At 37.0% G+C, this 26,371-nt stretch overlaps 1 protein-coding gene across 1 annotated transcript in view; it reads right to left on the bottom strand.

The window, feature by feature from the left end:
* Positions 1–26,371, bottom strand: part of DPYD (dihydropyrimidine dehydrogenase) — a 314,495-nt gene that overhangs the window by 275,295 nt on the left and 12,829 nt on the right. The window contains exon 3 of the mRNA XM_027880005.1: positions 12,690–12,772. Coding sequence (XP_027735806.1) covers positions 12,690–12,772 — 83 coding nt within the window. The remainder of the gene's footprint in view (positions 1–12,689; positions 12,773–26,371) is intronic.

The raw sequence follows: 26,371 nt of genomic DNA, 5'->3' as shown, positions 1-26,371 counted from the left end.
AAAAAAAAAAAATTAAAAAAAAAAAAAAAAACACACCTCAACAAACCACCAGCCTGATATAGGGGAATTTTACCTTTATAATCATAAAATCAAAACAGGTGCAATACAGCTGGTATTTTTACCTACGATAGCATTCAATAACCTGCTTGAAAGTAACTGATGTACTCTGAGCTCTCTATGGTTCACAAAATGAAAACCCAACATTGTTTTTAGCATGTACCAAGAACCTCTGTACAGAGACTGCTAATGAGGCTAAAGATTAACTCCTTAACTGTGAACTATTTGCTAATACTCCATAAACAGTGGCTGTTCCTCACCACATTTGAAACATGCAGAGATATACCATGGAGCAGTTTATAAAGCCACTTCCATGTTATTTTAAATGGATATATTTTGCTGAGGACTATATAAAGTTGCAAAGATTATCAATGTATGTTTAAGACAGCTGTGGTGGGTTGACTGCCACAGTACAAAAGCGATGCCTGCTTACTTGAGGAATGGTTTTAAAGCCATGGGAAAACTAGTCAAAAATGAGACCAATTGCAAAAATCCAGCCGATTTCTACCCAACCCCCAGGTCTCTAATGCAAAATGACTAGCAAAAAAGATGCCTTGACACTTCTGGTTTCTGCCAGCTGCCAAATGGCTGATAGACTACTACTCTCTGGACTTCAGAAAGAAAGGAAACATTCCATGTATTATACATATATTTTCAGTTAAGATTTTATTTTAGACATATTTTTCCTCCAAAAATAGGACCTTTTTGGAAGAACAGTGTACCAAATTTGATGAAATTAATGTAGCAGTTCTTTCTGATTTCACAAGATACAGCAGGATTTCTGAAAAAGAATGTACATGAACTCTAACTGTACAGGAATTGTATTTGATTACTAAAGCTGCAATGCTGTAAATGTAGCACCTATAGAGAAACTTTTCAAATATCTCTAAAATATCATGTCTCAAAACTAAAATATAAAATCCTTGTAATGAAACTACATCAAATACATTTCATAAGACAATTGTCGCATACGTTCAGCCAGAGTTATTAGGTAGCATGCAAAGTCTTAGAATAATTTCCATTGCACTTCCATCCAAGTGTAAGCTTGACGCATTACCTTGGCAGAATGCCACGTTTCCCGCTGTGCTAAACTTACTGAAACAAATAGGAAAGCAGCATCGCTGTGTTACATTCCTGCTTTACTATTGTGTAATTGGACCACACTACAGGAACAGCACTTTATATTACAAGCATTGAGTTACCATTATCAACTTGTGGCTTCGCACTCCCAGCACAAAAGCAATGAATTCTTCTTTTACATCAAGAATTAAATGAGTATAATAGAAGAGAAAATTTTAAGAGAAGTTGCATTTCAAAGCCCTGTTTGCAGTTATAGTTTTAAGACAAAATAAATTTTATATGTTATGACACTGTTACAGTAGCAGGAGAGAAAACGTTTAGCAATACCAATAACAAAAAGATTACGCAGGTCTTTCCAGATTAGAGGTGAAGTCTTCATTCACCCAGTGCACCCAAGTAGAATAGGCGAATAAAAACTGATCAAAGAAGCAGGGAGTACAGGGAGTCAGTTTTACACTTACTGAAACACATCTAATTCAATGAGGAATGAGAGTAAAAAAATTTATGCTGTATAGTCCCTGTTGGTTAAACGACTTCCTGTATTACAAAACAAAAATCAGGGATTTCAACTGCAACAAGCTGAAGAGTGGTTCTCTCTCCTCTGAGGTGTTAACCAGCCTTTCTCCATGATTTTGGCCACAGAAGAATTTGTCCTTAAAACAGCTGCATCTCTTCTGCGGTTGCAGAATAAATGACTGTGTCTATATGAGCAGTGTGGCTTGGCAGCAGGGGGTCTCTACAGCAAACCAGTTGGCATTAAGATCAACATAACCCTTCCTGGAAATGCTTATTTTAGCCTACTTCTCACCTAGTCCTGTAGGTTTGAGCAACCAACACGGACATCCACATTCCCACAACTTTTGTGTTCACAGCTCCTGTGCCAGCCGTCCCAGGGACAGCATGGAAGGGCTCACCTGCCACGAGCAGGACTTGCAGCAGCAGCATGTCCCCCAGCCTGGGCACACACTGCCTTGTAGCCTCTGCCTAAGTGTTAACTGAATAAGGGAGGATGGCACAGAGGCACCTTAAAGTTAGGCCATGACTAAACCTAGGACTCCACATAGGAGCCATTTATGCTTGCCTAAGTACACAAAAAAGAGAAGTTATGCCAGATGTGCAGCTGCCTCTCAGTGCAGGCTGAAAGATGCACTCAGGAGACATCACCTGTTTAGGTTACTGCAACCACGTGGCTAAGGGGTTCTAATCACATGTCATAGTTTAACCCCAGCCAGCAACTTAAGCCTCATCAAGCCACTCACTGACAGCCTCCCAATGGAATAAGGGAGAGAATGGTAAGGGTAAAAGTGAGAAAACTCACAGGTTGAGATGAAGACAGTTTAGTAGGTAAAGTAGCAAAAGCTGCTCATGCAAGCAAAGCAAAACAAAGAATTCAGTCACTACATCCCACTGGCAGGCTGGTGTTTTGGGAAGACAAAACACAATAACTCTGAATGTCACTCCCACCCTTCTTCTTCCCCCAGCTTTATATGCTGAGTGTAAAGCCATATGGTGTGGGATATCCCTTGGGTCATTTGGGGTCAGATGTCCTGGTTGTGTCCCCTCCCAACTCACTGGTGGGGTGAGCTGAGGAACAGAAAGGGCCTTGACTCTGTGTAAGCACTGCTCAGCAATAGCTATAGCATCCTTGGGTTATCAATGCTGTTTCTGGCACAAATCCAAAACACAGCCCTGTAGCAGCTACTGTGAAGAATACTAACTCTAGCCCACCCAAAATCAATACAACACACCTTAATCAGAAAAGATAATAATGACCTGGCCACTATGAATATGTAATGCAAAGACACACTAACTAACAATGCAGTCTTGAATGAAGACTGTATTTTTTCCTCAAACGCTTAGCTTTATTTTGTATCTTGAACTACAAAGAGAATGTACTCAAAGAAGCCCCTGGCAATAGAAAGTCCAAGGACACCACAAAAGAAGAAAAAAAGACTATGCTTTTTCAGGCTGTTGGGAACTACAGTAAATGTCTGAAAAGAAAGAAGTGCAGATATCTTTAAAACAGCATTTGTAAAGACAGACTGGTTTCTGAACGTACATAAAACAGAAGTTCCTGTAGGAAATAGGATTTGTTAAATACATGTGGTATGTGGTACTCTCAATAGGCTGGCTAAGGATTAAATTAATGACTTAAAACAGCATGAGCTTCAACAGCTTCAATTAAAGCATCTGACTCCTTTGCAAAAGCTGCAACACACCCAGCTTCTGTGTACCTCCCAGACTTTTGTTACGGTTTAAAATCACGTAATACACCTTCTAACTAAACCATCCAAAGCCCTGAAACATAAAATTGAATATCAATAATCTAGAGAAAACCATGACTCATGGCAAAACCACCAGCAAATTTCCTTCACTCATATCTGAATTCTTTATTTTCTTTTTTTTTTTTAATATAATGAATCAAAACCTTATTCAGAGTTGATATAGGTTGATAAAGCTAAGGTAGTTCTTATTGTATACACTGTCTCAATGGTGATTCAGACCATTTTTTTCCTGATTGTTAATGGTAGCAAAGAAGAAATTTCAGAAATATTTTAAAACCTTGCATTATAAAAAGTAATGAAGTGGGAACCCATGGAGTGAACTCAAGATTCTGTAGTGCAATTTTCTACTCTAACAGTTTGCAGACGAGTGGCTGTTAGTCACTGAAAGGTACGATGTCGCACCCCCTGCATGACACCTTTGGAGTCTTTGTGGTAAGCCATCTGCCACAGTGGTTTTCAAAATCTCTTTCACCACCAACATCAGACAACATCTCCTGCAGTTTGCTAAAAAGCAAAATTTTGACTGTTATCCAATTCTTTTCTTCAAATCATAGAACTAAATGGTTCAAAACCAAAACCAAGGCTCTTCGCTTGAAGTGACAGAAAAGTGGGGGTTTTTTTCTCTTCTCCCCTCTGAAATATTTCTTGAGAATGGTATACACAAATACAGGAACAATATGTTTGCCATACTCAGACCAGATCTGAAGTATCATTCAGTGACAGTAATACATACATGAAAGCTTATAAAAAAATAAGATTTTATCAAAAAAGTTGATGTAAGAGCTTCCCTAAAACACATTTCAGGACGTCAACAAAAATAGTAATTGTAGTGCAGTTTCCAAACCCATGAATATTATTTATTTTGCTATTTTACTATATTGCTTTCTATTTTGCTAACAGTGCTTTTGTTCCATATCCGTGGATTGGTTATATACACTACAAGGCATAATTCAATCATCTGATACAAAGTAACTGTAAATCTACATTACCAATTGGAATAGCGAAAAAATTCAACATCCTTTCACATTTGCCAGTCAGGAATATCATCAATACGCTATTTTAGGTCAGTTAAAGTTGTATTTAGATTTAAAATTAGTTTATTTATAGTTGTATGAAGCTTATCCTAACTAAGTGACTAAAGGAACATTCAAAGGAAAACAATCTAACTTATCTTGATCACTGGACCAAAAATATTAAAATTCCTAAATTAAAAATGAGACATTTTATACATTACTTTGAACAATGTACATGTAGCAATCAGCTGACAAACTTGGAAATGTATTTCAGTCTTAAAATTTCTGGTCAAGGTATGATGAAGCTGATATTCAACAGAACAGTCTACCTCACAATCAAGCTCAAAATTAGTCACTTCATAGTTTTCTTGATTTATACTTTAAAAAATATACAAGGCAATGCCTTTACATTCTGTAGTGCAGAAGTAAGCATTATCACCAGTTCAACAAAATTTTCAGTGTCAGTTATACTTGAGACTTGAAATAATGGACCTGTCATGTATCAGAACTTTTTTTTTAAATTGCAAAATGAAATACGACATTCTTTAATTCTCCATATAAAGGACACAGAAAGACAATGCAAGTTCTAATAATTATCACAAAAATAATTATATCAATGTCACGAATTCTTGTACATGCTTGGTGTTACAGCTCTGTAGAGTGTCCATCTGCAGATAGAAAATATTCCACTTTGGCCAGATCCCAAAATCTGCTGGGTCCCCAGAGGGTGGGCTAGCAGGTGACCAGTAAACCAACAAAGAGCACGGTAAAATTGCATGAACACAGCTTTAACAGTGCCTTGTAAATGCCACTAAACAGCTTCTAGTACCGGAACAGCTTGTTCAGTCCCAGCTATCCTTATACGGGGCTCTCTTGCACTGTAAAGGTATGTGGCTCATGTCTGACCAATGCAAGTGATGCTGGCAATCTGTTTGATCTGTAATGTATACTACAGACGATAGTGAAGTTCTGCTTTCAAAATGGCACTCAAAATTAAACTCATTTATATTAGCCACATAGGTCTTTACCATAGAAGTACCACTAAAAGTTCTCAAGTGTTTCTAATATTCTTCATGCATACCTATGCCACACCAAATGCAACTAGCAACACTAGCATTCTGCAGCATTTCACCTCCATATACTATTAATAATAAGGTAAATTTATAAAATGATCAAGATACATATCTAGAAAATAAATTCTAAGGGGCGCATGGTTTATTCTCTAAATTCCACAGTTTTGTGAGGGTTTTCATTTCCAGTCTGAGAAGTCTCTGCAGGTTTGATTTTTGGGTTTTTTAGGAAATATCTCTAAGCCAAATGCAGTCTAAAAAGGGTCTAAATCAATAAGCCTCCATATCAAAGTGATTTAGCTAATTAGTATGTCCTCTGTGGCAGGGGGTGTTTGTTCATTGGTGGTGAGATAGATACATCAGAGGAACACAAGCTGGTCACCCAAGAAGTAAAGTATTGTTGCACTTTGGAAGCAGCACAGCATTTTTCTTAAAAAGTATATGAAGCAGTCATATTTAATTTCAAAAAAAAACCATGTTCCAAGCAGCATTCAAATGACTGCACTGGAAATAAATGTAAATATAGAAGAAAGTAGAAAAGAAATTTTAACTTACTCCCTCAGTCCCAAATAAGTACACTAATCACAAGGCTAGTGGTTACTTTCAAAGAAGTAGAGCCTTCTTTTCTCTAAACTTAACCCCAGCTTCCTCAACTGCTGCTCATAGGACTTATTCTCCAGACCCTTCCCCAGATCTGTTACCCTTCTCTGGATATGCTCCAGCACCTCAATGTCTTTCTTGAAGTGCGTGGTCCAGAACTGGACACAGGACTCAAAGTGTGGCCTCACCAATGCCAAGTAAGGGGAAAAATTACTGCTCTGGTCCTGCTGGTCACATTATTCTTGATATAATCCAGGATGCCACTGGCCTTCTCAGCCACCTGGGCACACATTGGCTCATGTTCAGCCACTGTCAGCCCCAGATCCTCTTCTACTAGGCAGCTTTTCAGCCACCCCTCCCCAAGCCTGTAGCGCTGCCTGGGGTTGTTGTGATGGAAGTGCGAGATGTGGCACTTCACCTTATTGACTGTCACACCACTGGCCTTGGCCCACCAATCCAGCCTGTTCAGATCCCTCTGCAGAGCCTTCCTGCAGATCAACACTCTCATCCAACTTGGGATCTTCTGTAAACTTACTGGGTGTTAACTCCATGCCCTCAAACAAATAATTGATAAAGACATCAAACAGGACTGGTCCCAGTACTAAGCCCTGGGGAACAGAACTAGTGACCAGCCACCAACTGGATGTAGCACCATTCACCACCACTCTCCAAGGTCAGCCATCCAGCTAGTTTTTAACCCAGTGAAGAGAGCACCTGCTCAAGCCATGGGCTGCCAGATTCTCCAGGAAAATGCTCTTGGAGACAGTATCAAAAGCTTTACCCAAGTCCAGAACTTTGGAATATGGAAATTCACTCAGAAGACTTACAACTCCACAGAATGTGAAAAATTTCTTTGAACAGATGATCTTTGAGACATGGACCAGGAACCCAGAAGCCTTTACTTCTCTTCATTTACCTTCCCTTTCAACTTATCTGATGTTGGACCCTTCTCTTGGAACAGTTTCAGAACAATATAGGAAAGCCGAAATACATTTAACGTGACCTTTTTCATTGTGCTTATTTCCTTATATTTCATGTCTGTGTTTCTCTAACTCTACATCTCCATGATACTTTTTAAAATGGGAAAACCAAGTTGCCTGGCTCTGCACCAGAATATGAAGTTGCCACATCTCAGGCCAAAGCCCTTAGTCAATTACCAAGTATTTTGTAGTTTCCAATGCAGACTTGTTTCATTTATATTTTTAAATTCTTAGCTTTTACTCTGCAAACTAATGAACATTTGTGAAATCATGGAACTACTTACAGTGCAATTTTCTTGGGTTTTGCCCAGTCATAGAAACTATTTGTCAAATACATCTGAGAGTCTAGACCATATTAAAAGAAGCCTGATTATTACAAACCCCAGCTTACACAGTTGTCAAGACAACAGTGAATATCATCATCAACAGAAACTGTTTCTATCAAACTGTAAATCACAGTTGAAGCCTCACTCCCTTTTTCATATTATCCAAAACTATATGCAAATATACGAATGCAAAAGAAAATTCTAAAGGAACTGTGGTATCTTTTATACTGATTCAAACAGATAAGCAAACTTTCTCTTTCCTTTCCCATTTCAAAGTACAAATAAATATGTTTATATTTTCCTTTATTAAGACTATACAAAAATATTCAGCTTTAATTTTCAGTTCCAAAGCTTTCTCTCCTCCTAACTCAGTCTACGTTCACAAGAAGAGTGTATACATATACCTACAAGTAGGATCCATTTACGTACTAATATCTCACCAGTCTCACTTCTCACTGTCATGAGCCACCTTGGTCCCTTACCAACTCAGTTGATAAGTAAACAACTGCAACACTAGATTCATAAGATGTTTCTGTTTGAAACACTATGGCTTCATTTGTCACCAGGTTCATAAAATGTACACTGGACACAGATCTACAACATATTACTACTATAGTGTTCAAAAGCAATCTATCATTTACTGGAGTGGTGACACTCCCAAGCATTGGGCTGCTGTTCAGATGGACCTTGACAGGTTGGAGGAATGGGCCTACAGACACCATGGGAAGGGGGGGGGGGGGGGAAGACAAGTGAAATCCTGCCCTTGCAGAGGAACAACCAGGCACCAGTACATGCTGGAAAGCAGCTTCAAAGAAAATGCCCTGAGGTCCTGGAAGACAAGCTGAACAGGAAAGGCCAGCGGCACCCTGAGCCATGTCAGGTAGAACATTACCTACAGGTTGAGGGGGGAGATCCTTCTCTGCTGCCCAAGTCCTGGTGAGACAGATCTGGAGTGCTGTGTCCTGTGCTGGATTTCCCAGGACTAGGAAAACAGGATCAAGCTCAGCCAATGGTCACTGAGGTGATTATAGGATTGGAGTTCTGTCACACAAGGAAAGGCTGAGAGAGCTGGGGACATTGAGCCTCGAGCAGAGAGGGGTCGAGGGGAATCTTATCAAAATATTTCCCCTTACGGGAGGGACAACAGAGGTAAACTCGTCTTAGTGGTGCCCCGTGAAAGGACAAGAAACAAAAGGTACAACCTGAAACACAGAAATTACAGTTTGGAGAAAAAAAAAAGGGGGGGGAGGGTCTTAATGCTGTTGGGGTTTTCTATTTGAGTTTTTTCTGTTGTTTACTGTGCAGATGTTTTGCTAGAGAGCCTGTGAAGAGTCTATCCTTGGAGATATAAAAAACTTGTTTGGATGCAGCCCTGAGCAACTTGCTCTACGTGACCCTGCTCTGAGTAGGAAAGATGGTCCAGATAAATGATCTCCAAAACAGAGTGTGTACAAGGCAATCCACATCAATGTGCGAAGACAAGACTTTCTGTACAATTAACAAATATTAAGAAAAAAAGTTATTTCATCTTTATCTCATCTTTTGGTTTTGAATTTCTATTCTCGGGTGTGTTTCATAAAGCACATAAAATATTAGTACAGTGGTACATATATAACAGACACATATTGAGGGTGCATGCTCAAAAATATTTTGCTGGTACACAATCAAAAAAATGTGGGGACCACTGGTCTAGATCATCTATAACAGTCCCCTCCCAATTCCATCAAGTCTGATTCTCTCTCTTGCTAACAACAATGGATACTGTACACAGAGTGAACAGATTCAGCAGAAAATAAAATTTCCTGCCTGTCTGTTGCTTTCTAAAATTTTTCCTTCACCTTTTTAAACCCAGTAACTTGTTAAACCTTACCATCATCTAATTTGATATTAACAATTGGGATTGGATTTCTGCCACACTTCTACTAGAAGTTACTTTATAATATGAGGGAGAGAGAGAGTGTCACTTTTTGTTTGTTTCTTTCTTTCTTTGATTTCAAGGTTCCTCGAGGCTACTTTACCCTACTTAGCCAGAGGAATGGTTACTGCAGCAGTCTACATTCTGGTTTTCCCACCTATGAAAAGACTACCAGTGTCAGCATACAGTTAGCTACACCATTTCCTCCTCCTCAAACACTTATCTCCTCAGAGCAGACAAACCAGTCTAAAAGCTCCTTTAAATTTCTAGATGAAGCTTTACTGAGGATTGGGATTCAGATTTTTCACAGTGATTATATATTAAAAACAAATTGAGCCTTGTTTAACAACAGCTCAATGCTCTCTTACTTACACAATTTGACATTATAGGTATATAGCTATGTTATTTTTCTGTCAAGTTACTACATAAAATACTCTAATAATTTATCATATACACATTATGGGTATGTAAAGCTATAGTCTGTCCATTTATAAACCCCAATTCAGAACACTAATGTATCTTTACTGTTTACTTCAGCTTTGCAGTTGCATTAAAATATAGTAATAAATAAAACATTTGGAGTACATTAACAAAATAAGCAAAACATTAACTGAATTGAATGTTTTATGATTTTATGTGCAATCACAAGTAAATCAAATTCTTACAGTACCACTCTATACACCAAATAGTGACAAACTACTATCAGTTCATTATCTCATTCAAATTCTAAAATAACATGTAAAGTACAACTAGATAAAGTTCTTAGGCTTTATATGATCATTTCAAAACCCTTCAGAAAGTTTATTTATACATCTATATACATAAACAAGAAAGATAATTTTCATGTAATCCTTAATTTGAATACTGAAGAGCTGGAAAGAGAACAAGACCTTTCTTGGATATTAGTATTTGTTTATGCAGAGCACAGTGATACTGTTTGCCTAGAAGAGTACTGAAACCCATATTAAATAGACCATTTTTCTCAAAGATGAAGTTAAAATGGGAGGTCTCGTTCCAAACAGGAGCACTGGGGAAAAACGTTCATTGTATTTCTCATCTGGCAGACCAGTAGTACCACTCTGGGAAATCAGAGAGGATTTGGGCAGACTGCCCACTCAACTTAAGGCTCATCTGAGATCCGCATATATCCACTTAGCTATCCAACTAGGACTTTTTTGTTGTGGTTGTTTTCATGCCCACATGATTTTAGTGTTTTTGTGCAATGTGCAACCCTTACCACATGTGTCCCTTACCAAGAGGAGGCAGGTACCTCACAGTGAGGTCAGCAGATCTATGTCCTCCCAAGCCTGGACCAATGTCCACTGTCATTATGGGAAAGCAAAGTGAACCTTAATCTATAAAAATGTACCATTTGAATTATATATGCTACAGATAATCTTGAGATCCAAGCAGAAAAATGCAGCCACACAGTAAATGGGGTGACTGTGTAGCAGCTGAAAGAACTTTACAGCCTGAAGCAAAAATTGTCTTTTACACACATTAAAAAAATATGCACACCTACATGCATATACTTCTCTAAATTAACCTCTTTACCACCTTTCATGTGTCACTCTAGTATGTTGTAAAGCCATACTTCATAACAGTATTAATTTTGTAAGTTAGGTATTTTCTTTGTGAAAAAAAAAACTCAAACAAACAAATAAGAAAACAACCAACCACATAATATTGACTGCAATTAAGAGAGTTCCAGCATTGCACAGTATCTCTCACACTTCACAATCAATAACTGTTCCTCACAATGGCTTACACACTACCAGAAATAGCCAGGATACAAATTTATGAGATAGTAAAGTGCTTTTTATTGTATGAGCAGCAAAGAATCACAAGAATTTTCTACACAGTCTTTGAAACAGAAACATGACCTTTGAAATGCTGAAGCTCCCTCTGCTATTCAGTGTTGATCACTAAAGAGCTGTCAGGTCCTAAGATTTTTAAATATCTCTGATGAATGGTATTGCTAAACGTCACAAACCTGAATGCTGCTCCAGGACAGCAGCAACCTTTTTTGGAATCTGATTTGCTGGAAAAACTAAAAGTAGCTTCACATGCCAAAAGTTCCCCAAATCTTTATTTTAAATCACTTTCCATTTACTGACACTACACAAAAGATATATATACACAGGTGATTGACCACACAGGAAGAAAACCCTGAACATATGAAAAAAAGCAAGTATAAAGCAAAAATCACAATTAGAAAGGTGAATACCACTATTTTTACAGTTATTTGCAACACTGGTAGTTGAAATGTTCATTGGTAGGTAATGAGAGCAGCTTCAAAAGAGATAGGTTGCATTTCAAGTCAGAATACCTTTACAAACACTCGGGGCACATGAGACGAGCATGATGAACATAAATCAGTCATGAAAATCAAATCATTCACACGTGTCCATAAATGTAAGGGGATTATGACGCATAGTCAAAGCACATGGGTGTATTTCGTTTTTCAAGAAGATTCTCAGGGGGGGTTGCTGTTGTTTTACTTTTTACTGCACTAGTGTGAGTGTAAGAATTTACTCTGATATCAGGCAAGTGAAATGAAGCACTATGTTTGCATCATTACATTTTATTATCCAATTTCAAAACCTTTAAAAGTATAGGTTACTATAATTTTCTGATTCACAGATAATACTATAAATAACATCTTCCTGATTATTCAGTGTGTTACTTCAGAAAATCTGTATTCAACTCCACCACCTTTCAGCACAGTAATCATTCCCTTTTCCAGACACTATAGCTTGCAAGTTTTTTTTGAGTCCGGCATCCATATATTCTGAAGTGCAGGTAAGAATGGCAGAAGATTCATGTACTAACTAATTTTAACCTCCTCTAATAAGTAAAGTGCAACTATATGAGGATATTAAGAAAAATATACATATATATAAAGGACTAGACAGATTTTAACATTCTATTATCAAAACCAAAGTCTTGTAAATCTGATGATAAAATCAGAGTACACAGGAACTACATATATAAAAATCAAATCCAATTTAAAGCAAACACAGGTTTGTTCAAACACCATTGTACAACTGCTTTAACACTTACAGAATTTAGATGAACAATATTTTCATTCACTCACAATTTAGTATAAATATAAAGCAAGGCACCCCTTAAGCATTTTAAATAACAAATTAAACATTTACATTTTTTACTGTGCAGTCAGGCTTAACATTTATGCAGCTTCAAAACCAAAGTACAGCCTCAAGGGAAGCCTCTCCACTGACAAATTAATACCTTAGAGAATAGAGCTGAATGGTGGCAATGAACTCATTTGTTCCCCCAATAATGAAGAATGACTCTTTCTTTACCACATCTGTGACTGTTGCTATGGTGACCCAGACTTACCTCATTGCTTCTCGAAGTGCTCCTCGCTCACTAAGAGTCGTGTGCTTGATGTCATCAAAATTATTTTCCAGTTTCTCACAGTTCTGCAACAAATGGACATATCCACGTAAGGCTCTTAAACAGGTCATTGTACATTTATTAACAGTATTCAACAACACGCAAACAAAACTGATTTATATTATGTTATGTCAAATTATGCATTCTGATTTAATTACATGGAAGTCATTAAGAAGACATTGAGAACTCAGAAATAAACATTAATATTATTATATGGTTGTCATGGAAATCATCTTATAAATCTTCTATAATAAAACTTATAGAATCTTTATTCTTTTCTTCTCCAAAAAAAAAATTTTCCTTTATTTGTGTGCGAGGCTACAACACTACTATACACATAAAGATGAGAATAGAAACCTAAATGAGCATTTTAGAATTTAGAATTACATCAGAATTACATATTAGAATTACATTACATTTTAGAATTATATATTGTCCCTATAAAACAGGCAGTGTTGTTGGAAAAAAAAAGTCATATTTAATTCCTATTTAATCAATTTTTTAAAACATAACAAACTGAAAAGCTTGATCGTTTATAGACACCTCAACCTTTATGTTTTTCCATAATAGAGTTCTCCATTTCTAAAAATAATATGAAGCCAATAACTTTGTGACAATAAATGAAGCAAAACTTTGCTATATTCTGTAAATTATTACTAAATGTGTGACTGGTTCCATTACTTCATAGCCCTGATCCTTTCCTTCCCCTGCCACAAAGACAGTAAAATTGATTCAGAAGATGCTGGGGAGTACAGAAATTTTTATCTGGGCAAAGTGGGTGTGAAACAAGAATTCTCTCATCATCTGCATCTTCCGTAGGATTTTTATTTTCTCTTGAGGATCCATCAATACAGGAGACTTTTAAGTTACCCCTGTTCTCCACAGCAACTTTCTCCTATACCGAAAGTTACCTCTGGGAGGCATAATTTTGCCATATGGGTGTAATAGAACCACAAGTTGCAAGCATAACAGTTACTATTACTAACAACCTTGAAGACAGTATTGTCAGGCTCTATATGCAGCAGCTTTAAAGAAAATATGTGCACTATTATTTGGTCATACTGCTTTCACCATTTTTAATATCTGAATTCTGAAGATCACATCTTAAAAATAGTTGTAGTAAATACAATAAAAGTTACCTATTGGTATTTCTTTTGTGCATTGATTCTTTATTTTGATAATTACATTCAATTTGAGGCTACAAAAGCATTATTGAGAAGGAAATTATTAAATACTTGCAAATGACCTAGCAAGATATTTTAGCTTGTTCCAATTAACATTTAAACTACCATTATTTTTAAATAAGATTACAGACTTTTTAATACAAAGTTTTAATACTTTAAAAGTACATTTCTGAACAGAAAAAATCAACAAAGCTACACATATTTTGATCTTTTGACATCTTTTTCTTTTTGCTCCTTTTTAAAAACTTTGCATGTAGCAGTAAATCTTATCCCACAGTTAGTGTGATATTTTTAATTTATTAATATTACAATCAATTATCCTTTGTATAGCAAAACCCTGCTCAAAAACTCAAAGGGATTGCACAAGAAAGACAGGGAAGCTCTACAATGAAGTATTCCATAATTTAGATCAGCATACATCGACCTTCAGCTCCAAGCACATATAGGCAAGTCAGTCATTTAAAATACATAAAAGAAATCCAAATCAACAATACTAATTAATGAAGAATTCTTGATTCATCAGTACTAAGCTGAAAATATCTGTGCAAGCAAAATTAGACCTCCCATCCTCCAGGAAAACAGGCCAAAGGAAACATTGCTCCACGTGCCAAAAGAAGAAAGCCCATGTTTTAAGAATCCTGTGTCACCAGCACTTCAGGACAGGTTCAGAAAATCTGAGCATCACACAATTCCTTTCTCTTGACCTTGTGGTATAAGGCATGTAGAAATGACAGACGATCACACAGATCACAAAGCACACAGATTTTTATCAAACACCACTGAATCTTCTCTATATTGTACAAGCTAGAATAAGTGATCCTGTCCATGTGAAAAGTGCTGAAATGGGTAAGTTCAGTTTGTATTTCTTTTCTGGTAGTACAGATCATACTTCAGTTAATCAGCTGAGGAGCAACACAGGAGGACCATACCAAAAGAAAATGCTGTGATCACGTAGCCTTAGACACACAAATACTCCACCTCAACTATACACCCATTACAAAACTGGATAACCCAGAATAAACAAACAAACAAAAAAAAGACAGACTTGAATAATAGATGTTGTACCAATTCATTTGGCAAGAAAATGAACTTACTTCTACCATTTTGAGAACTGTTTTTGGACATTATCTTTCTCAGGTACTTTCAGCCTAATAACACTCATGCAAGATACAGTTGCTGGACACCAAATCATAGAATTATTAGGAAAAACCGAACTAACAACTGAGCCAGAAGCAAACTCACGAAGGAAGATGACCTCATAGGGCTTTGTCATCAGTTAGTACATACATACTGAACAGGAGAGTAAGCAAGCGTGGATCATACCCACTGTTTTTCCAGTCATCTAAGTATGCTTGATCCTCTCAGAGGAAAGAGAAAAGGGTGTCTGAAATACCAAATATAAGCATAGCTACAGCTGTATAGATGGCACTTCATGTGTCTGAGTACCAGCTCGCATGCTATGCTTGTAGATGTCTGAAAGCATATCATTTTATACGAATGGTTACCAATATGAATGAAATTGCAAGCATGAGAATACTCCGAAGAATGTCTGGAAATGATGAAACTTTGGTAGGCCATGACCAGGGTGAGCTTTACATTCTTAAGTACTAAACCAGAAGCAAAAATTGAGAACATTCTATTATCTGCACTGCCAAATAATTCATATTTATAAACATCTTGCACAGGGCAGTATGATTTGGTCCATAGTACTTTACACATTTAAGTATAATGAACACTTAAAGGCCAAGCTGTTTCATTTTGGGCAGCCGCTAAAGCAAAAAAAAAAAAAAAAATCAAAACACAAGCAATGAAAAAATTACTTTTAGTGGCTCACTGCCAAGTGATTTTTTTGTGGGTATAAAGTCTAGAAGTTTTAACTCTGACTCAACAATCCTATAGCACTCTACATGTTATCACTATTGGTAGATCTATAGTACTTACAATACTAAATTAAATATTACCTTTGAGAAGGTCAGTAGGAAAAATCAGCATAGAGTTGTGATCAGGGACATCGTCATCATAAGCCAAACTACCATTACATGTAAAAAAGCCACAAAAGTCTAAATACTGCTTCTTAAAGCAATCTAGCATAAATATTTTGAGTTTTTTAAACATAACAAAAAGCAAGAGTGGGGGAAGATATTTTATATATAAATAAATATAATAAATGGCTTATTTATTATATGAGATTTTGCATGACAGTTAAAACTGGAGATGTAGACTGGGTATTCACAACTATCTGTGAAGAAATGAGACAAAGATAATGAGTGTATGAAGATGAGGAAGAAGGAAGATTAATGAACAAATCAAAAAGCTTTTCCTCCCATATCCACAAAAATATGACTTTTTTTCCTGCTACAATTTATTCTTATTAATAAAATAAACTGCAAGCTTTGGGAGCAAAGACTGTGCTCACAAATCCGTATTTTCAGCTATTGTAAGTGATAATATTAATAACATTATGACAAACTTTATAGTAATATTTTAACAGTCTAGGTAAAGTTAAAAACTACCAAGTCCAAAACTACTCAAGACACTGGCTGAAGTAACAATCTAGCTCAAGTAACTGGAAAAAATAAATAAAGAATGCCTCTAGTTTTAAATAAAAACCTAGGATTCTGGCAAAAGTGAAACGGTATTTTTAAAACCCATCTCTACACATTCATCAACTCAGCTTTCGTGTGTATGTTTTAGTCTTTGATGGAAAAGCCCTCTTTGTTGACTCAGTTATTTGAAAAGCAATTCTTTATCTGGCCTCTTGGATCAAATGCAGAACTTTGCAGAAGCAGCTCAGAAACCTATCACATTCTCTTGCCTGGTGTGACCACTGAGGATCTCCCTAAATCACAAAAGCATTGCTGCCTCTGCTCTGCCATGACAGACATAAGAGTCAGAGTTCTGAGAAGACCATAACTCAAACTTGCCGATTCTGTGATACAGTAGGACTGAACCCCATTTCCACTGGAATCAACCTTAAATCTTCCATTCACCCAAACGAGAGCAGGATCACACTCAGCCATATCCTGCTACTTTAACTCTATCCTGAAATACTTCACATAAGACTTTCAAACTTATTAGTATTATAGATAATGTCTCTGCACACATTTTGAGATAGTTGAGAAATAAAATCTTTAGCACTGACAACAGTGTAAGACCTGTCCTAAGGCAGCCTGCATCACTGAAGTTGAGGAGATCAATCTCTTATCCTAGCTGATACACTGCCAAATTAAAAGCCTTACTTAAAATACCATCTCTCTTCTGTGAGAGAGGCTTTTAAGGTAAGTAGGATTGCCAAATTCCTGGAATTCATCATTTCCTCAAGGGTTTAGAAAATTTTCTTCAAAAGGTTGAGTAAATCTCATATTTCTAGCATCAAACATTCTGTGTATTAAACATAAGGAATGTACAGCAATTGAAAGACAGAACAGCTCTAACCTATTCAGTTCATATTTACTATTACTGCTAATGCCAAAACAAATTAATTTTTCTTTGTTTTTCTCCTTTATAATTCATGAAAAACGTTCCTACAGAGTACGTTGTGCCTTTACTTTCTACAGTTTACGCAGTAAAATTTAATTTATTAAATTAATTTATTAAATCTATTTATACCTAAATTTCTGAGTCCTAAAAATGAGACCATCGGTTCAAATCCTGAAGTATATACTAGCTTATGCTGCTACTTCAATTGGTTATGTTTAAGGAGGGAGGTTCCAACAACAGATTACCAAAACTGTTGGGGACCTACAGAATCTACTGTAAGTTCCTACATTACAGATTCAATAAGAAGATTCTCAAAATTTGGTCCAAAAATGCCTTAAAACTTCAAGTGCCGCACGTACCACAAGGTTGACTACATTAGCTAGCTCTTTTGAAAATGATGGCCATACTGTAGCAGTGATCTCCTTTAACAAAGTTGTAACACAAAAGCTGACTGCTTCAGGGGACTGCGTAAAAAAGTGTAGAAAGCTGATTTTCAAACTGATCTTCTCATTGATATATATAAAATGTTAACACAAATAATCACTTATTCTAGAAATGTGTATTATTTCATCATCAGAAAACTTCAGATACAACCAACTTGTGTTTTATAAACCTAAAGCAACATTATAATAGTAATATACAGTGTAATACATTGCTGCAAGGATAATTATTAAGGGAAAACACAGCTGACATTTTCTGATTTATGCACACAATCAGAGATGGAGTCCAAGGACTGTGACATAATTATCTTCATGCTAACAATTTTTGTAAATCTCTTGACAGAATTTTAGCTAATTTTAAAATGCCTTCTGAAGATTAGTGCTTAAAACTGTTGGGGAAAATAGCACAATTTATTAGCAAGGGTATAATTGTAAACCTTCCAAATACTCATTGTGAATATCATTTAGACAGTAACTCCTGCTTTAGCAGCTGGTATAGAAGACTTCAGTTTACAGAATCTTGAAACAACAAAGAGAGTAGAATCTAATTAAACAGGATTACATGCCACAGAAAAATATTAAAAACAGACTAATAGTCAATTGTTATGAATTTGGAATAGCACATCTACTTCTTTTGATGTGAACTTATATAATACTGTGCTTTATTCCAATGAAACCTAAATATTCTTAGCAGACTCCTCTCTTGATTTGGAACAGACTGTCTTTCTGCACTGAAACAACACAAAAAGCTAAATGGATCCATTGATCTTCTCTCACAGACTTAAAAACCCATCTGCTATAGGGCAAAACGACTTACTTACTGCATTTTTTCTAATGTTATTCAGTAGCCAATAGTTGTATTCCATACAGGAAGCCCCCTTAAACTATCTTCATACTGAGAACGTAAAAAAACCTGATGCCATTTGCCAAAGGGTTTTATCTAAGAGCATTCTTAAAAGCTAAACAAGTAAAAAGATTTTTTGATCATATTGTAACCTGTCACGATCTTCACAATTATCTGCTTACTAAATTCCTTCTTCCTATTTGCTATGACTCATTCTCAAGGGGTTCTTATTCCAAACAGGGGGGAAAAGCAGCTTAAAACTGCTAACCGACCAGCTGTTCACAAACAAAAAACAGGTATTTTTTTTTAAATACATACATATTCCTAATATCTGCAGGAAGTGTATTGAGTCCTCAGGTATTTACACAACATTTGACAGTATGTCATTCATAATGAACATTTGTTATAAAATTTTTTTCATTATGTGATACAGCCATATTGGCCAGACAAGCTTTTAGAAAAATACAGATATTAGTACATCAAAAATAGCAGAATTCCAAGAGAAAACCAGCCTAAGTGTCGGTAATCAAATAAAAATCAATAGAAAAAGCATTAAATAGAATTGTGGCAGGCGGTAATCAATGCCTAATTAGCATAACCACGTTAATCTTCTCAGGGTTTTTTAAGAGGTATGTTATTATAAGGCACTAAAATTAGTGCATGTATAAACTCAAAAGCAAGTATCACATTTTCTCTTAAAACAGGAATATATTGCTAATGCAGGATTGATACCAGGAAACTGATGCACATGCTATTTCCTGAAACTGAAAGTGTGGGTTTTTTTGTTACTGATTACCAGAAATACTGTCGATGTAACTGGAAATTCTGAAGTGAAAGAAGACAATTTTTGATTTTTTAAACTTTTCCCAGTATGGCGCATTTAATCCTTAAAGACAGGTAATCATACAGAAGTTAATTACTTATTAAACATATTTAACACTTTAGTTTGCAATTTTACTGGGGCGGTGAAAGATGTTCCAGTCTGAGATGGCATTCTGCTAACTTCCCTTTCATGCTGTTTCACGCACAAATTTCAAGTGGCAAATTTATCACAGCCTTCATGTTCACATAAGGGTATGGTATCTTGCTTGCATTCAACCTGCTGTTGTCAGAGCAGATGCAGACACCACGTGTTTTGGCAATGGATAACACATCAGATAGTAGTGATACAGGGAGGATAAGAAAAGACATTCTGAAAGGCCCAAGCATGCAACACAAAGAATAGTTAGACCAAAGAACTCAAAAGAATAAAAACCTACGAGAGATATGCAAGAAACCAGAGGCACAGCTGGAAATAATAAAGGCACAGAGAATGCAGGTGATGCTACTAGACAGGATTATTTATAATGCTCCTTCTCTTGGGACTCAGCTTTAAAAGACAGAAAACTTTGGGGGGGGTGGGGAAGGAAAACCTTTGTGTCTCTCACATTTTTCTTTCTCTTCCTACAACAAATGTTAAACTTGACGAGCAGATGAACGGGAGGACTTGGTAACAAGCTACTGGTCCCTCTGCATCTGAAGGGACACTTGTAAGACTGATTCCCTATACAATATAGGGGTCTGTAGCAGGGAACAATACACATCTCTTAGAATATGACACACTTCATCCAAATAGTGTTTCTTTTTTAATGTGGCTGTAGTCCTGTCTTCTTCCTATTGGAGAGCCTAAGCACTACATGAGAGCCTTCACAGAAGTTTAAGATCCTGTTTGGAACACATTCTTGATGGTTGAATACTCCAGTTCTCCAGTATTCTTAATACAATCTAATTTACAGTGTAATTCTTTTATAAATATACTATTTCCACTTGATAGTGAAAAAACAATTAATGACTACTTAGAAAAAAAAATTCCAAATGCTGTACTCCCTTTCCCTCCCATTACTTGCACATACCTCAACATTGCTTGCTTTTCCCTTGGGATTCTTTACTCTGCTTAAGCAAATATTCCCTTGACTCATAGAGATTAAATAAAATGAGAGTATGCAGGTAAAGACCAGATTCATATTGAGAATTAACATTTACAGAGCTCATAACCTGGGAAAAAAAGGAAGAATCTTTAAAATGCAGGTAGAACTGTACTCGTAAGAAACAGATTATGTTCTTGACCTTCAACAAAGAACATAAGGAAAAACATATACCCAAAACCCCCTGCTCTTTCAGAAACCAAATGACCATTAAAGAATTAGCCACACATATTTTACAGTACCAACCTACAGGATACCCCTTATTTTTCATGCATAGTTGAAGAATTATTAAAAATAAAGTTTTTCAAAAATTAAAGTTACAATAAAATGCTTAAACACCATCCTGAAACAGTATGGTCCAGCTCTATCTGGTGGAATAAAAGTAAATTACATGTAGCAGACTTGCTTCCTCAGCCCAATATGCCACCTCTTGTCTCTTACATGGCCCATTTTATTCTCCAACAATAGTATTTTTCAAACAGGCCACAAGAAAACATTTTTCTTCATTGTCCTGTGTTCATCATGCACTACAGCTCCCTGTGGTGGCCCAATATTAAAAAAAAATTAACACAACAGGATACAATTTTCCCAACCAGTTCTGCAGAAGCTAATCTGCTTTAGCTATTTCTTGTGGGTTTTGCATAAGGTTTTTTCACAAAATGCTGGTTTTGTGTGGGGTAGAGTGAATTTTCTTATAGCAGCTGCTATGGGGCTGTGTTTTGGATTTGTGTTGAAAACACTGTTGGTAAGACAAGGATGTTTTAGCTATTGCTGAGCAGTGCCTACACAGAGTCAGGATCCCAAGTGAGGAGACTGGGGGTACACAAGGAGCTGGGAGGGGACAGAACTGGGACAGCACTGGGACAGCTGGCCCCAGCTGACCCAAGGGATATCCCAGACCATATGGAGTCATGTTCAGCACATAAAGCTGGGGGAAGAAGGAGGAGGGAGCTTTGGAGTCATTACACTTTGCTGTATATGGTTTAATGTGCATGGTGGTATTTAGTCAAAGGTTGGACTTGATGATCATGGAGGTCTTTTCCAACTTTAATGATTCTATGATGGAGTTTGTCTTCCCAGGTCACGCATGATGGAGCCCCACTTTCCTGCAGATGGCAAGAACACTTGCCTGCCCATGAGAAGCACTGAATGAATTCTTCACTTTGCTTGCATGTGCAGATTTTGCTTTACCTACTAAACATCGTAGGTTAAAAAACTGTGAAAAGACCACTATATTGATATGCATTCTTTACTGTGCTTAGCACTGACTGGTATCTCATACCTTACTGCAACAGCTACAAGTAAGATAGGGACCTCAGATTCTCTAATATATACAGAGTTAAAAGAAACAAATGAAAGCACAAAAAAAAAAAAATTATATGGGAAAGCATGAAAAAGAATGCAGAAAGAGTCAGTACAACCACATTATTTTGAAATATCATGCCTCAATCCAAGTTAGAAAAATGAAAACTTACACTCATTGCTAAGAAGGTGGAAAGTCAAGCCTTGATGGGGAGGGTGTAGGTGTGGAACAACAAAGTAGGACAGTACAAATACTTAAAATACTTTTTCTCTCAAAAAAAATATTCAGAAAATCAGAGGTATGGGGCTATTACAATGGTTGCAGATCCTATGAAATTATCACCATCTGTTGTGTCATCTATTTACAGACACACAGGCATAACCAAAAACTAGGGAAAACGGCTCAAATGAAGTGTAATTTTCTTTGAATAAGATACCATGCATGTTAAACAAGCTTTAGTATCTTCAAAAAGAAATTTAAGGAAATAAATGGTATTGATTTATTTTTTGTAAGAAGTTAGATGAACAAGAACTTTCCTATATATAGAAATGAACAAGGCTTACATGTAGCTACATTTTTCAGCAGGGCATGCAAAAGAGCACTAGGAGAATGCTGCTGCAGTGCTTGTTTATTCACATGTAGCTTGAAAACAACATCCAGGATAAATATATTGCCTCAGGTCTCAGTTCCATTTACCATGATGGAGAGAAGAGTATCTAACTACCCAATACCTCAGTGTGGCACTATGTACTCTTCCAGCTCTGTGTCCCATTTACTGTCTTCTTTGTAAGGTTTTTACCCCTTTGGAAACTTTCATGTGTCAACGTGAATCGCTTTCTCCTCCCAGCACCTTCTGTCCTGTCCTCAGAGAGCTCAGACTACTGTATTCCCCTTCTTGTCAGTCTCCTGAAAACTGCTGTATTCAAGCTGAGGTGAACAATACAAACATTCCCCAAAGCACTACGCAAGCACCTTCCTAACAATTCCCAACCAAGCAGGGACATATGGAAGACCCAAGATTCACCAGAAGAGGAGTGTGATGCTCCTCAGTGTGAGTTTGGCTTAGCACTCTTCATGTCCCACAAGCAGTGCTCAAGACATTTGGGCTAGGTAGCACAGTTGCTGAGCTAATAAAATGCGTCTCTCAACTGGGCTGACTCTGTCACAGCATTTTCCTCACATGGCTATGCTACTCAAGCCTATAAATGGCTCCAGCTACTGCAAGTGAAGGGCTTTTTGTTCCCAGAACACTGCTCAGGACAGACCTGCCTCTGCTTAAGGGGAAGAGTATGAACAATCCACTCCCTTCGTGCAGTCAGAGCTTAACCTTGTACCTTTAGTATAATCACCCACACTTTTTCAATAAAACCTAATTTCGAAAACACTGTTCTCAAAAAGGCACACTGAATAATTTCTAAACTGATCAATTTCTGAATCATTTCTAAAGAACACTGAAACACTAACTTTAAATTATTTTTTCCTCTCTGGAAAACGTATTGGACTTAGTAATCAGTCCCCAGCTCCTGAGTGCCACTACTACTATTGTATATGTGCAAACCGAGCAATAGGAAAGAATAGGATAATGCAAATTAAAAAGAAACAAAAATCATTATTCTAACACGATTACCAAATTTCTCCCTTTTCCTCTCGAAGCAATTTTTATCTCTCATTTTTAATTCTTATTCTTATGCAGCAGTTTCCCTGTTTCTCTTGTGTATATACTGTTTGAGCTTTCAATTTTTAATTTTTCCTCAGTAGTTTCCTACCTTTTTATATATATATAATTTGGGGATTTTTTTCTCTCCTGCTCTGTTTCCTCATGCTTGTTTATTTTCTTTCCCCTGGTCCTTACTAATTATTTTATGTCTCTTGGTCTGTTTCATTATGTGCCATGGCTTTTCCTTTCTTATATTTTTATATTGCATTCCTTTATTCCACTCCTGCAAGCTCTCTGATTTCTATGTGCTTGCTTAACTATTACCCAAATGGCTCCAAGCAGGACACACTCAAACTGAAGAATAAATAACTTAAAAGAAAAATACTATCTGTGGCCATGCGGTGTTGCCTAGCAACACCCTGTACCTCTCCACAGCTTTTCTAGAGCCCTGGTGGCAACAGAGCTGTTCAGACTTATTGCTACAAATATATGCAAGATCCTTCTCACACTGTTTGTCCATTCACTGACAAAAAATGCAGAGGAAAACAAATGAGAAAGAAAAACTCCAGACAAAGCATCAGCAACAGGACTACTACTCCAGCACAAGAAATGGCCACATACTCTGATCCACGCTGCCCTCTTGTCTCTCATGTACTCTGTAAAACAGACACAACTTACATCGTATTGCTGTTCATTAACACTACTACTGTTACAATCTCTGAGAAACAGAATGCAAATACGATTTCTTATGCAATTAAAATTTGTGTTAAATTCAACCAACTCTTAAATAGTTACTTGTATGCATTACTGGCAGAGATTCATTTGCTTTTATCTTTACACTTTAGCTTTACAGTCAAGAAAAGACTGTAGGTAGCATCCAGATTATACAGGGTAGGAAAAATGGTCCAAGCATTGCCAAAAATGCAGTGGAATTATAAAAGAATCACAGAATATGCTGAGTTGGAAGGGACCCACAGGGATCATCGAGCCCTGCATAGGACCATCCCCAAGAGTCACACCCTGTGCCTAAGAGAATCATCCAAATGCTTTCTGAACTCCTTCAGGCTTGGTGCTGTGACCACCTCCCTGGGGAGCCTGTTCCAGCATCCAACCACCCTCTGGGTGAAGAACCTTTTTCTGGTATCCAACCTAAACCTCCCCTGACACAACTTCAAGTCATTCCCTTGGGTCTTGTCACCACAGAGAAGAGATCAGTGCCTGCCCCTCTTCTTCCCTTCACAAGGAAGTTGTAACCGTGATGGGTCTCCTCTCAGTCTCCTCTTCTCCAGGTTGAACAAACCAAGTGACCTCAGCCACTCCCTACACAGCTTCCCCTCAAGGTCCTTGACCATCTTCTGAAGTTTGTCTCCAAAACTTATAGATCCAATCTTAAAACATTGTCAATATCTATTATTTCTAATTATTTCAGGTGTGACAGAAGCGAAAGTCAATCAAAGCTTCCCCCTGCCATTTTTCCTTAAAATACAAGGTTGCTAGGCTCATTCTACAAGAGTTAGAAACAAATGTGCAGTAAGTCCATACTTTACAAAGTATTAATGGTTCAGCATTAGCCAGGCTGAGTTTCAAATGATAGATACTAAAGCAGTTTCCCTAACAGTCCTTTTTTTGTTCCATAGCAGTTAGAGACTCCTTTCAACAACCAGTGGTTTCTTCAGGGAAAGAAAACTCTTAAACGGATGGAAATGATGGTTATGCAAGAGACTAAAACTTCAAGGATATTGGGAATCCTGGAAGAGGAGTCAAGAACTACAAATGCTAAAACAAAAGATAACTACATAATTTAGCTAAGGACTAACCTGTGATGCAGCCCTACAAAATGGAGAAAATGTTCAGTTAACATTGTATTTCTGAAGGGCACCAAAAATCAGTGTTATTGCTCAGAAATTTTTTATATAGATAAATCAGTCTCAAAGCAATTTGCTGTCTGCGTAGCAGAATAACCGTAGTAAGTGAAAAGAAAGCACATTAGAGCATGTACTTTAAAAAGATATTTAACAGTCTCAGCCTACATCTATCAGCTACAGCTTATTACTTAGTAAAGACAGCCTGCAAATGATTCACATAGATAAACAAAGCACAGAAACTAATATTCAGGTACACAATTAATTGACTTCATTCCCATAGTAATGTTTGTAGAAACTAAAGGCTGAAGTAAGGTACGTAAAGTTTGTTGGAGAACAGAGTCCATAGATCATAACAGACCACCATAAAAAACCACAGACATCGCACAGTCAAGCACAAACTCCTCAAAAACGCCTAAAAAGGGTTTGCTGTTCCAACACTTGATTTGGTTCCTTCACACATATGCAGTTAAACCAATTTTAATTTATGATCAGAGGCTATTTTACCCCAATGTGCTTCATGGCTAAAACACAAAACAGAGAGGCTTCCCCTATTCATTAGCTTTTCAACATTTGTGCTTAGTGTGTAGCCTTATTTACTAATCATTAATTAAAACCTTACTTGAAAGCAGAACTATTTTTCCCAGTGAACATTTCAATGACACTCATCACTATGTATCTGAAGTGATTTTAAAGCAATTTACTCTACTTACTATGAATATTCCCTTTTACAGGTGAGTAATAGTAATGGCCAGTCTTCGCGAACGAAGAACCAGGGAAGGTATTTACACCTTCCAGCCTGCGCATTGGATTTTTTAGGTGAGACACAGTGTGCGCGGAACTGAGCCCACCCTTTAATCCTGAGGTTCATCTGCCGGGGCCAAGCACGCT

The sequence above is a fragment of the Empidonax traillii genome, unplaced genomic scaffold (assembly GCF_003031625.1).
Source record: "Empidonax traillii isolate 1590-97213 ecotype Southwest subspecies unplaced genomic scaffold, ASM303162v1 scaffold62:size2133460, whole genome shotgun sequence".
NCBI classification, from domain to species: Eukaryota; Metazoa; Chordata; class Aves; order Passeriformes; family Tyrannidae; genus Empidonax; species Empidonax traillii.
This window is presented reverse-complemented; position numbering and strand designations above follow the sequence as displayed.